The sequence below is a fragment of the Chrysoperla carnea genome, chromosome 1 (assembly GCF_905475395.1).
Source record: "Chrysoperla carnea chromosome 1, inChrCarn1.1, whole genome shotgun sequence".
Classification (NCBI taxonomy): Eukaryota; Metazoa; Arthropoda; class Insecta; order Neuroptera; family Chrysopidae; genus Chrysoperla; species Chrysoperla carnea.
Window position 1 is genome coordinate 130,897,195 of NC_058337.1, and position 14,315 is coordinate 130,911,509.

General features: G+C 31.7%; 1 protein-coding gene across 1 annotated transcript; it reads right to left on the reverse strand.

The window, feature by feature from the left end:
* Positions 1-295: 295 nt before the first annotated feature.
* Positions 296-13,065, reverse strand: LOC123305384 (cadherin-23; the record flags this gene model as incomplete). The annotated part of the gene is made up of 23 exons (XM_044887085.1): positions 296-895; positions 970-1,126; positions 2,136-2,331; positions 2,948-3,146; positions 3,220-3,356; positions 3,419-3,604; positions 3,860-4,099; positions 4,331-4,491; positions 4,565-4,697; positions 4,784-4,972; positions 5,195-5,418; positions 5,747-6,086; positions 6,150-6,377; positions 6,738-7,006; positions 7,489-7,858; positions 8,053-8,866; positions 8,950-9,344; positions 9,406-9,603; positions 9,945-10,132; positions 10,205-10,478; positions 10,547-10,783; positions 11,491-11,642; positions 12,939-13,065. Coding segments are annotated over 23 exons (5,577 nt in total), but the record flags the coding sequence as incomplete, so codon positions are not given.
* Positions 13,066-14,315: the final 1,250 nt, after the last annotated feature.

Below are 14,315 nucleotides of genomic sequence, written 5' to 3' on the forward strand. Positions count from 1 at the left end.
TGAGAATCGAAATTTAATTTTATATAGAATAAGTTTAAATTAAAACTTTTCCGATGTGTGTTAATCAATCATTCTAGTATTCAACAGATTTTCTAATAAAAATTATTAATTAAGTAAATTTTTTATCATTTACTTTTAGTTTAATATCAATTACTACGTATGCGGGTTATGAAGACGAATAATTGATTCCCGAATAGTTTTCTATAGTTTTCTACTTTTTCAATACTGCAAAACACTTAAATACTTGTTCAATATATTACTTTTTTTCTTTATAGATTCAATATATTTTGGCATTTTCTATCAAATTATTATTAATATTAATAAATAAACATATAAAGAGCGATTTCTAGACGAAATTTTCATCGTTGACTATTTTGGAAGTGAGGACTTACTTATTAAAGAATGCAAATTTCAGGATAGATAAAAATAAGTCATTCAATCCTCCATGTTGGAAATGCCTAGCCAGCATTGGTTACACCATGGTAGAATTAGACAAGGTATGTTCGTTGGAGGACGAGTTTTGGTTCAGTTCGAACACGTACCCAGTCTTAGCTTGTCCCTTCAAATTTTCATATTAGAAAAAGAAAACTATATTTATCCTGCAAATTTTCGCTGTCTTCTTGGAACACACTCAGAAAGAACGTCTCCAGACAACCATTCACTCAAAAAGATTATATTTAATATAAAACCTATGTTGCTTTTTGGCCTAGAAATTTTTCGCTTTTCATAAATTTATAATTCTGTAGTTTCTAATTTCTTTGGAGTATACATATTCGGTAACGTTTGGTAAACATTTTGGGGCCTATCCAAATCATTATGTAACATTGCACATGGTGGCGTGTCCCCGGCACTTGTAATAACATTTTCATCTAATGAATCACGTTCAGAGGTTTGACTAAAAAACAAAAATTAATAATTCATTATTTTCCCGAAAAACAAACTAACAAAAAATTACAAATTTTGACAAACCTATTATACTCATCAGCTTGTTTATACCATTCATTTGTATACGCTTGTAACCAAATCGGATTACTACCTTCTACGCTATGCTTATTTGTGTTTGGGACTCTACCTCCAAGGCTTCGTATAGCCAAATCAGACTCTGGACCTATAATAAATGTTGACGCTGAAATTTTTATTAAATTTGATTTCACTACGTTCAAAAAAAAACAAAGCTTATAAATTAAAAGAGTGCTTAAAGTTGAAGAGGAAAAGTTAAGTTTTATACGTATTTCATGCAAATTCCAATTTCATTACGAACTATTAATTTTTCTATTCTAGGAAAACAAAAATCAAATTAAAAAGATGGATTTGTTTTGATTATGGTAAAGGTATCGTTATCGTTATGTGATTTCTTTCCATGTGAATAGAATTTTTACATGGAAAGTGTAAATTATATTTACCGGTGTACACTAATTTCCCCGGTAAACGTCATTCAAGGCAGTATTCTGGTCTAGAAATTTGAAGAAATCTTTTTTTTTGTGTGCATATTTTTAAAGGTTATACCCTATAGAGTATGTCCTTAAACAGATTTTTCAAAATTCGAATTATTTTCGGAGATACAGCGGATTTTCTAGTAACGAAGTTTGAATTGATCACTCTGTACTGCGTGCTTCTGCTGCTTCAAAAGAAGGCAAAATAGCTCGATTAGCAGAAATAACTTTGCAAGACTATTGCGGATGATGTAAAAGAAGGCCCTATGTATGGATATGGGATCGCCGATTAATCCAAAGTGAGTAATTAATTTTATCCGAGTTACTCTGCCCAAATTGTTTCTCAAACTTAAAACGCGTTTTTCTTGAAACTACATTTTTGGAGGTGGTTGACATGATATCTCAAGTTTTACTCTACCAATTTCTTTGAAATTGGGTGGAAGTCTTTCTGATAAATCTCTCTATCTTCTGAATCTCGGATTTCAAGAAATTTTCATAGAGTACTCAAGGGATCTTTGAGACAAAATGGTCAACGGAGTAGAACGATAAACAATATATTGTATAACAGGAACAGATCAAAACAAATCCGTCATAAATTTTACTGTTTCCTACACTACAAACAAAAGGGTTAGAAAAGCAAAAGCAAAAAAACTTAAAATCTACTTGTTAGTAATCAAAAACTGTACGAAACTTTTTTTTTACCATAAGCAGTTGCTGTAGCAGCCTTTAATTTTCGTTGATATGTTTGTCGTTGTGTAAAACATAAAGCTAAACATACTAATAATAAAACACCTAAAAATATTGTGCTAGCACCAAGCCATAATGCTGTTTTCGCTTCTTGGAATGGCATTAATGCAGCTTGAACAGTTGCAGGTTGTGTATCGAGTACATTGAAATCCTACAAAAAAAAGTTATATGAATTTCTGCTTTATGACGTCACAAAGCATCCATCCAGTCGACAGGTTGGAAAAATTGGGGCTAGGATGAAAAAGGTCAGAAGTTAATGAAACTTTGGGATGTTTGCAATTTTTTCAAGTTTTTGACCCTGTGCGATAAGAGGAGGTGGGACAGCAAAATTTTCGATCTTCCTCCGGTTTACTTAGGATACTTTACGATTACTATTAGTTTTTGTAGAGCGATAAATTTCTTACAATTTTGACTATTCAAACATGTTTGTACGTGAATTCGTTACCGAGATATAGCGTTTCGAAAATAGGTCTCTTTTTCTAAATTTGCTAAAAAATGCAGAATTTCACCTTATTTCTTCTGTTAAATCCGAATTATGACGAAAGGTTGTCGTAATTATGTTTCTCGGTTACAATCAAAAACTTTAGAGACTCCACCTGGGATATTACTTCTTTTGCCGTAAGAAAAGAAAAACCGGAAGGGGTCGAAAAATTTGAAGTTTCTCCATCTTCTCATTTTACACAGGGCGAACGACATCCCAAAATTTCATTAACTTCCGACCTATTTCTATCTGAAACTACCTGTCAACTTTAGAAATATAGCTGTACCTTAAATAAACCATCCAACTTTTCAATATTTTGATCGACTAGACGTAAGACTTCTGACACTTCTAAAATTGAATGATCTTTCTTATTAACTAAATGTAAATAAAGATCAGTTCTTGTTTTATCCACGGAACCGTCTTGATTTGCGTGAATTTTGAATTCATCGACATTTACAATTGCGCCAGTCACATTACCAAGAATTCTGTAACAGAAAAGAAAGAACCGAATTAGTTTGTGAGGCCAGGAGTATATGTTTGTCGTTGATAAATACTTACTGTCGAAAGAATTCAATTCGATGTCGAATTTCAGTTGGATGTTGTCGTAAAACAAACCGAACACGTTGATCTTCACGTAATAAATATATAAAAACTCTTGCCATATCTTGGAGTCCACCAGTATCGTTTGCCAAAACCTAATAAAAAAGAATATTCAATTAGCCAGATTTTCATTTCTTTTTTATAAATAAAAACCTACCATAAAATCAAAATACCCTTTCATTCCTTGTTGTGGATCAAAATTCAATGATATAACTCCCGTGTCCTTTTCAACTAAAAACGGCGGTTTTTGTAAATTATCTAAACCTTCTGTTAACGTCATCTGAATACGTCCAATTAGATAATATGAAATTTCAGCATTTACCCCATAATCAGCATCAATAGCCTGCAAAATTCAAATTGTTGAGAACTTTCTCACAAGTGGAAAAAGATTTAGGGTATTTCTATCGGAATGAGACCAAACGCGATATGTTAGAAAGAGAAAAAAATAGTTTAACTACTTTTAGGAAATATCTTAATACTGTCGCTGGTAATAAAATAATAAGGGGTCTTTGGTTCGAATCTCGATCGTATGCATGTTGAGGCCCGGGGCATGGTTTATTTTGGAAGGAAACGAGATTGATATATAAGTTTATCATACCTTAACATGCATAAATTGTGTTCCAAAATCAGCAGCCGTTGTAACACCACCCGTAAATACACGATTAATAAATTTTGGAGCATTATCATTGATATCATCCACGAATACTGTCACTTTCAACAATGTGTCATCAGACTCTTCAAAAAAACTTTGATTTGCTGGTAAGTGAACACAATCTTCTGATGCTTTGATTAATAATAAATGAGATTCTTGGACTTCTCGATCTAACGGTGTAGTTACCTGAATATTTTTAAAATTGCGATTATTATGTTGTTTTTTTTTATTTATGGAAGTGGTCCCAAAAGCCATTAGGCTCTAATTTAAATTAATTAATATCTAGCAGTTATCCCCACCCTCGTCGCTGGGCAATTTTAATTGTAAAAATAAAGACTACCGCGTTAGCCTTCACTTTTCTTTAAAAAATTTTATTGCCTTGTGACTTTTGGAACACTGGGTAAATATGTTATTTACAGTTAATTCATGATCAAAAGGATGTACACGAAATAGACCAAGTTCATTTCCGCCAACAATAAAATAACAAACTGGTAATTGTGAACCGTCTAATATATCCAATTCATCACGATCGACAGTGTCCGGAAGTTTTCTTGTTTCTTTTCCTGCTGGTTCGTTTTCTGTGAATTAAGACAATAAATTTTTTAATAAAAATAAAATTTTAAATTGGAGAAATTTTTTTAGTGTGCGTACCTGTAAAATTAACAAAGAAATCGTCCATTGCAAACTGTGGTTCGTATTCATTGACATTGCTGACGTAAATTGTTAAATCCAAGTCTGAACTTAATGCGGTTGGTACTCCCAAATCATAAGCTTCAATACGAATCTGTGTTCCAATTAAAAAATAAAATTTTTTAATAAAATAAAAAATAAAATTTTGAAAAGCAACAAAATATATCAAATTTAACTTACATCGTAAATTTTTTGTAAATCTCGATTCAAAATTCTCCTTAATTCCAAAACACCAGTTTCAGAATTAATTCCAAAAGTACGATAATGCCCAGCTGGATCTGCTTTCAGCCTATAGCGTACGGCTCCATTCATTCCAATATCTTCATCTTCTGCGTGAACTTGAATTAAAGCGCTTCCAATCGTTGTATTCTGTCGGCAAAAATTACGTTTATAAATAACACACACTCGAAAACAGTTATATTCTCCGGAAAATTTCAGAATTGGATGATTCAACCCGAAAATGATTAATTTTTGCCACCTCGTCTAAAGTCGACGCTTTCTCACGCGCTTCAATTTGGTGGTGGTTTCCAAATTGAAAATAACGACCAGAAAATGGAAATTTTTATCGTTTATGCGAGCAAAAAAACTTACCTCTGGAATTTTTAAAGTACTATTTTGAGATGGACTCTTAAATAATGGAGCATGATCATTGAAATCTGTTACGCAAACATTTAGTTTTTCATGCACCGTATTTGGTGGTGATCCAAGATCACGAGCCTTAATTGTTAATGTATAATTTCCATGACGAGCTTGCAACGATTTTGCTGCTATCAGATGCGCAGTCCAGTAATCAGTTTGTTCCAAAATAAATAATTCTGGAAATGATAAATAAATTTGAATTTAAAAAGAAATCTTGAGATATTTTGAACCTGTTACAACTTTGAGGCATGTTCTGATTCAAACATACTTATAGAACCCCGGATCTAAGTTCCTGGGAGGCATGTACTGATTGGAATTTTTCGGATTTGATATAATATTTAAGTTAATTTCGATTGCGGACTAATTGAATTTTGCCTCGAATTTTTATATCTATCAAGAGGATTTTCGAAGCCTCCACCATAGCAAAAGTTCCTACTCACGGTCTTTTGCTCTTTATATCTCAAATTTAACAAGTTCTAAAAACAAAAATTCTTATTCCTTTACCATGATCATTTCCTTCAATAATTTCCATTTCCGTACGTCCATTAGGAGTAAAATTATCATCCTCATCCGATGCTTTAATCATGACTATCGAAGAACCTGGATCATGAAACTCCGTAACACTTGCGCAATCTTTAGGGAATTTCAACTTTGGTGGATTATCATTTACATCCAAGATTGTGATTGGAATTTGTTTAAAAACATTTCGACTTTCACCACTTGTATATCCAAATTGATAATTGTCCCATGCTTCGGCCACAAGTACATACGAACCAACTGTTTCTCGATCTAAACTATCGGCTACTCTTAAAGATCCTGTTACAGGATCCAAACTAAATTTTCCCTAAAATAAATAACAATTTTTAATAATTTTTCGAAAAATTTTGGGTGGCAATTATTAATTTACCTGTGATGCAACATGATCCAATAAATATGTAATTTTTCCATAATCACCAGAATCCGCATCTTTTGCTTCTAAAACTGTGATTTCATATCCTACGGGAGCATCTTCGTGTACGCTTAAATTTGTTGTGTTACTAACAAAATATGGATTATTGTCATTTTCATCCAAAACTTGAATAAAGAGTTCTGTTAAACTGGATCTTGGTGGAATTCCAGAATCGATTGCTCGGACCTAAAATATATTTTTAAAATAATAACTAACTAATAAATTTAAGTTAATAACTAGCATAATTTTCATTTTCAAGGCTTGTGGTACGGAACAAACGAAAAAATAAGAGGTTCTATGAATTCAAGGACCTACAGTGTAAACTAGAAACAGGTATAGAGAATGTTGGGGCTATTTCGTCATTCTGAAACGGTTCCAATTCTTGTGAATCCTAGAGGTCTAGATTCACAAGAATTGGAACCGTCCGGATTCACAAGAACTGAAAAAACCCATTCCAATACAAGCTCAGTGATTTGGTTGATTAATTTTTTCATAGTTTTACATCTGTCTCGTGTACGCCTATAATTTTATAGACAAGATATTTACCGAAAGATTGAGCCATGGATGTTGTTCATGATCAATTTTATTCGCCACAACCAAATCCCCATTATTCGAATCCAAGTGAATCAACTGCCTTAATACTGATGAGCCCTCTAACGAATACGTAATTGTTCGATTTTTATCAGCATCATTTGCAATAACCGAACAAATGTTGACACCATTTTTACTATTTTCAGTCACCGAACATCTGTAGAATGGTTTCTGGAATTTTGGATTGTTATCATTTTCATCCAGAATTACGATGGTTAACAACGCTGAAAAAATAAAATTTGTTTAATCGAAAATTCTTCGCCTAAAATAAAACAAAATGGCAGTAGCCTGAGATGAGCGAAAATCCCTGACAAATTGCTAGAAAAGATTCTAGCCATAATTACTTTTCTTGGCAGAACTGAAATTAATCTTGGACGCTCATTTTAGCTTAGTTGTGATTCGATTCAGAGTTCTTGTGGAACTTAACGAAAGACCTGTAGACGGAGTGTTTAAATCAGTAATTTCCCAAGTGCTCTATATAAATTCTTTGAGTTGGATTTGAAGGCGAAAGAAATCTATTGTAGCGAAAATGAGAATAGGTCTATAAGAATAGAAAGGAAAAGGGGATATTTCGTGGCAGGGGTCTATCTAAATTATAAAAAAACTGGCAAATGGTCTACGAGGAAAAAGTTTGGGAATCACTGGTTTAAATTTATGACACGCCAGTTTTTGTTACGAGTCAGGAATATTGTGCAAAGTAAAATACCTGTTGCAATTTGAGGTTTAATGATGGCACCCAAATCTTCTACGACAACACCCAAACGAATAACTTCCAATTTTTCGCGATCAATTAATTTCGCCACCTTTAGTATACCATCCACTGGATTTAAATCTAATAGCGACAAATAATCCATATCGGTATTTTTAATTAAAGTTCCATCTTCATTTCTCGCTTCAGATGTTGCTGGATCAATACTGTATCGTAAAATTGCTGCTGTATCTAAATCGTTTGCTTTTAATTGTGCAATTTGTGTACCAACTGGTATATTTTCTTTTATTTCGACAATGCCAGGATCGATAAATGTTGGTGGTTTATTGTTGACGTCGTTAATCGTAATATTCACTATAACTGAAGTCTGGAAAAGTAAAAACGATAGATCTTAAAATCTTGTTCACTTCATAGGTCCCAAAATCTCCGCAAAAATATTAAAGATTGATTACCCCGCTATAATGGTCCCTTAGCTTCCCAAAAGTAAAGGACTTTTAATTAAAATAGAATGAGTCTAACTTATTGGGAGCAAAATTCCAAACAAGATTCCCTCATACTTACTTGTTTTTTCGAATCACCAACTCCACCATCGATAGCTAACACTTTTAACGAATAATGTGTTCGTTTAGGTTCAGTTAAATCAGGATCTAAAGATGCACCTTTTGCAATCGAAATAACTCCATTCGTTGCACCAATAACAAATTTATCTGCAGCACCATTTTGAATTCGATACGCAATTTCATTATTCGGTGCTGAACCATCATTATCGATAGCTTTCACTTGTAAAACTGATGTGCCCGACGGTGTATCTTCAGGGATTGTTCGATTATAGAAATTTTTTTCGAACTGTGGAGCATGATCGTTCACGTCTTGTAAATAAACAATCAGTGGTACTTCTGACCATAAACTCGGTGTACCCATATCACGACCTTGAATCATAAAATGTAATGGACGAACATTTCCGATATTTGGTCCAGGTAATTTTTCGAAATCGATTGGATGATTTGGTCGCATGATTCCAGTACGTTTATTTATTGAAAAATTTGCCATTAAAAGTCCTTCTGATATTGAATAAATGACTTGACTGTTCTTCGTTCCATTTAAATCCAAATCTCTTGCCTCAACTTTGAGGGGACTTTCAAAATTAATGTGATTTTCTAATAAAGTTGTTTCGTAACGATTTTGAATAAAAACTGGCACATTATCGTTGACATCTTCGATGTTTACAATTAATTGAGCTGTATTTCGATTTCCACTTCCCAGGTTGTCTCTAGCTTCTACTGTGAGAAAATGGCGTGTTATCACTTCACGATCCCAACTTGCACCTCCAGCTATTTTGACTGTAATAACTCCGCTAACTGGATGAAGGGATAATCTAGAATTTTTAAAATTTTCATTAATAGAATTTGGCTAGGAAAATATTCTTAAGTAAGCAATTGTTATCTTCGGAGAACTTACAAATGAGCAATACTGCCTCCAAGATTTGTATACCGCACACCGCGTGTTCCAAAATTACCAGAATCAACATCTAATGCTTGAACCCAGGCAACAGTTGTACCCGCTTGACAATTTTCTGGTACAGCCACTTCATATAAGCTTTTTGTGAATTCTGGAAAATTATCATTTCGATCACGTATATGTACAGTTACAGGCACTTCAGAACTTTTCACATCATTTTCCACAATTTCACTTGCACCTAAAGTAAAATTCTTTACTTTTATAGATTCATAATCTAATGCTGTCGAATTTTTAACGCGTATCAAAAACGATGCTTCGTTTATTCCCCGTGATGGTGTAACTTCAAACATTCCGTTATCGTCACGTAAATACATTTGAAAAGTTCCATTATTTCCCTAAAAAAATTTGCAAACATCAAAATAAAGTTATTCAGCAAATTGAAACTTTGAAAGTTACCTGATCATGATCGAAAACTTCTGGTACAACATTGCCTAAAAATGTTAATGGTGTATTATTTTGGGCATTTTCATCAATTTCGCATTCGTAATGTGGACTTCGAAATGTTGGCGTTTCATCGTTAATATCTGTCACAATAATCGTTACTTCAGTCACAGCTCGTGGTGCAGGGTTTATGGATCCACCAACTTCAGTTGCCTAGAAAGTCAAATCTTTTAGAACAGAAAAATTTTTATATTAAAGAACAGAAAAATTATTCGAGCATAACAGATGGCTTCAGAGCTATTCTTTTCGAGTAATATTATCCTTTTCGTATGAGACTTTCTCGGGACAGATTCGATTCAAGTAAAAAATGAGTGGACTTTGAGGGAATTTTATTCTCATCTCAAAATTAGATCTTTTTTTGGCCAAAATAGAAATTTATTTTTTAAATGGATGCTCGTGCTTCCTATTCCTATTTCTTTTGATTTTTGTTTCTTCAATATCTAATATTGGTACAACTTTTACCATCGAATTAAAATTCACCGGCTAAAACTTACCATTATATTTAAAATGTATGCACCTCCATTACTAGTAGGATCTTCGCGATCTAAAATACGATCTGTATAAACCACACCTGTTGTTCGGTCTATAATAAATTGTTTTTTCCCAGCGATTTCTTCATCGTTGTTGATAATCGTATATCGAATTTTATTATTAACACCACGGTCGCCATCGACAGCCCTTACTAAAATAGAAAATATGTTAAAAATCTTCTAATTTATTTCAAAAACCGTCCAGCAGTTTTGATAACTCTTACCTTGCAAAACCGAAGTCCCGATTTGTGCATCTTCAGACACTCTTGCTACTGGAGTTACACTTATAAACTCAGGTGGTTGATCTTCGACATCCTCGACGCGCACTAAGAGCGCTGCAGTACCCGTATTTATACGTCCGACTTTAGCTCGATCAACAGCAAGGACGCGTAACTGATAAAGCATTTTTCGTTCATAATCCAATTGTCCAACTAATCTTACGACTCCACGACCATTGATAGTCGATATAGCAAATATATCATCTTCTCCATCTAATTCCTAAATGTTTTTTTTTTTTGAATTATTATTACTCGAGTTCAAAGTTCTAAGATTTTTTTGATTCCTACCTGTAAATGGTATAAGACTTGTCCATAAGCTCCTTCATCCAAATCTTTTGCTTCAAGTGCGGTAATAATACCAGGTTTAGCATCTTCTCGTATTGTAATCGTTGGTGCATATGGTAAAAACATTGGTACATTATCGTTAACATCTTCTACTAATATTAACAAACTTTGGGTTATATAATTGCCTTCGCCTAAACGTCCATCGGTTAATGTTAAAACTAATAAGTATTCATCACGAGTCTACAAAAATTTATAAAAATATTGCTTAGTAAAAATTTCATTTTACATTCTTAGCTAAACTAACTTTTTCCGAATACCTAAACAAAATTTGACCGAAATTTAAACCATATATGATTTATGAAAGGTATTGAATATTTATAATCAGTGTTTAAAAACTAATTTAAACATTGATTAAAATTTTGTAAAATCATGAATGAAATTTAAAATAAAATTGTAACTTCAACCCTTTTTAAGTAATTTTAAAAGTATATTTTTAAAGAAAAACATCATACGACTACAACATACTAAAATGTGTCATAAAGTAGAGTATTTCGCTTTGTATAAATTGAATACTTATTCAACCCCTCTCGTGTTAATTAATTAAATTATTTTAAAGTAAATTAATAATTATTTTAATTTAAATTTGCATACTTTATCCTAACAAAAGGTATTTGATGAAAGAGAATGAAAAGTTTCGCTTTTCACAAAGACATTAGCAACTAATATATAATTAATTTTAAATGGTTTTAACTTTTTATGCAAAAATGAGATTTTAATGGTTTTAAAAAATAGCTTGACCAAAAAGTATTTAATTACATAATTATACAAGATGAAAAATTTTCTTTTTCCATTAAAAAAAAAAAGGAAAAGATTTTTAAAAGAAAGTAAAATTATTAAATTAACAAAAAATTATAATAGGAGATAATTAAAGAAAATTAAATACATACTTCTCGATCTAATTCTTTGGCTAAATATACATTGGCATCTGTTTTTGATATGGTTTTAACTGTAATTACATCACTACCTGGTGTATTTTGTACACCAAATTCTAATTTATCGCCATCAGGATCCGTACCTTGTAGTCGAAATATTAGGCTACCTATAATTAAAAAATCAATATTGTAAAATATTGTCAAATTTTTGAAAAATGTAGCAAGATCATTTAAGGGTATTTATACAGGGTGGTTCAAGATATGATTTCAATACTGTAGGTACTGATGCATTTGACCCAGGAAAAAACTCGTCGCCAGTAGGTTTTTTTTAGGAGCCGGTGGAAATTATTTGTCTGAGTACTCAACAAAATCACTTTCATGCGAGCTTGTGCATTTTGGATTTACGCCCATAAAGTTGGACAAAAGTATCTTACTTCCGAATTCACATTCTCTTTATTTAACATTTAAAAAAACTAATGGATTTTATATTTTGGACGATTCTAAGCATTTCTTGAGCATTGACATTTCCCTAGCACCGTTTTCGAGATATAAGCATTTGAAAAAGTTTTACAAAAAAAATTCTTAGAATTTTTTGACACTTGACAATTTTTATCAAACCTCATTGTTTTCGATATATATAAGCGTTTAAAAAAAAGTATGAGTTTTTTCCGAAAATTCCATATAGACGAAGATTTTTTTGTGATTTGGTCAAAATTTTGATTTGAAAAGCGTCTGATTTTATATTTCGGACCATTCTAAGCACCTTTTGACATTGTTTATCTGACTCGGCTACCGGATTTGATATAAGTACAACCATTTGGATCTAGAATTTTCTACGTTATCTCCTATAATCCGATATAAAGCCCTTCATTTGACAGAGATTTTCGGTTGCATTTCAAAAACTATTCATCTTGACTTCAACGGAACTGTATTTTTGCGTATATGGGTCTTTTTTATTTATCTGAAAAATAGAGATATCTAAAATTTGGGATATCTTGGTATCATTTTAAGCGTATCGGTAACATCTTAAAATTAGGTATCGATAAATCATAAAAGGTTTGTTTGTGATAAAAAATCGCTTTCTAAACTGTAGGGGAGGATAGCCTATTGCGTACCGGCTATTAAAGATATTAAATCAAAGGTACTCCGCGCTCACAAATAGTGTTTTTTTTGCTGCAGTGGTTTTTTAGACAAAAGCTGCAGTTTTTTTCGGCTGTTAAAAGTGAAAAATAAACACTCTTGATTTTTCTCTGATTTCCATTGTAATTTTCAAGTTACTATATTCCCTGATAATTTTCGATAATCCTGGGCTATAATCACTCTACCATCAGATTTACTTTAAACATAACTACTCTGATCAACTTCAGGATTAAAGTTATACTAATTACCCGTATTAGCAATATAATAGTTTCCCATGTTGTTTTGTTCCAATTGAAAAATAAAAATCAACAGCTTTTCCTTACCTGCTGGGGTTTCTTTTCCTTCTTTCAATCTCAACACAATTTCCGTTTGACCATGAATTAAAAATCGTGGCGGATGATTATTACCAAACACATTTTTCACACAACACACCAAAAATAATATTAAAAAATAAATACATTTCGTTGTATTTTTTAAACGCACTTTACGTGTTTTCATTGTCAATTTTTTTCTCCGGCTGCTGCTACACTCCATAATAATTTTATTAACTTCCACATTAATTATTTTTAGCCCATAATTATTTAACAATAATAATTACACATTATTTAATAATTATTTTTAATTTTAAATTGATTGAATATTGATACGTTTGAATTGTTAAAATCATTATTAAAAAAATTATTTTAAATTATTATATCGATTATCTAATCACTAAAACAATTGATTTTTTTAATTGGTTTATTTTAGAAATTTTATTTTTGTTTAGGGTGTTTTTAATAATTTATTTAAAAAACTATGATGCGATTATTTTTAGTCAGCACATTTTCATTTATGTCACGAACCAGTTCTTCGATATGTTTTGCTTTCACTGCAAATAAAAAAAAAAAAAATTATAAATAAAAAAATATGATAATAATAATAATAGAAGCAAAATGGTAAATTATTGTAATATCTTCTGTTTTGTGTTTGTACAATATTTTTATGCATATACAGAGTCTAACAAGAAATTCGTCATCCGTCCCTTCTAGCGATTTTGTAAATTATAATCCGTTGAACGGATGTTTATAAATATTTTGTTTTCAAAAAAGATTTTAATAAATATATCACTGGTAAATTTTGTGTGGTAAAATTTATTAAAAATAACAGTTTGTTTCCACAAATTGACTACCGGAAGGAATAAGGATGTAATTTCAGGTATCAATAAATTTTTCTAGAAATATTTTTGACTGATTATAATATATATGCTGACAAGTGTGTTACTAATTATAATTACAATCGTGAAAGTTTAGATGGATGGAACGAATTTGGAAGAAATTTGGCACAGAGATTATAATCTGAAATAGCATATAGGCTAGGCTTTATATTCTGATAAAATGTATAGTTCCCGTGGGATAGATTTGTTTTAATATTTCATAGAGCAAATAGTATTAGTTTAGGGATCAGAAAATGCATAGGTTTTTATCCCGGGAAAATGCATGATTCGTATGAGAGGGAATACAGGGATATTTAGCGCATTTTTCTTCAGAAGGCTTGATTAATTTACACAGTAACGATAACAACTCTCTAAATATCTTTTAATCGCGGGTTAGTCTTATTATATATTTCGAGTCAATTTTTCTGTCAAATGGCGATATTTTCGTTATTCCTTTATCAAAAATCATGATTTACCCCTTATAAGCTGGCTAATGGTTCAAATACTG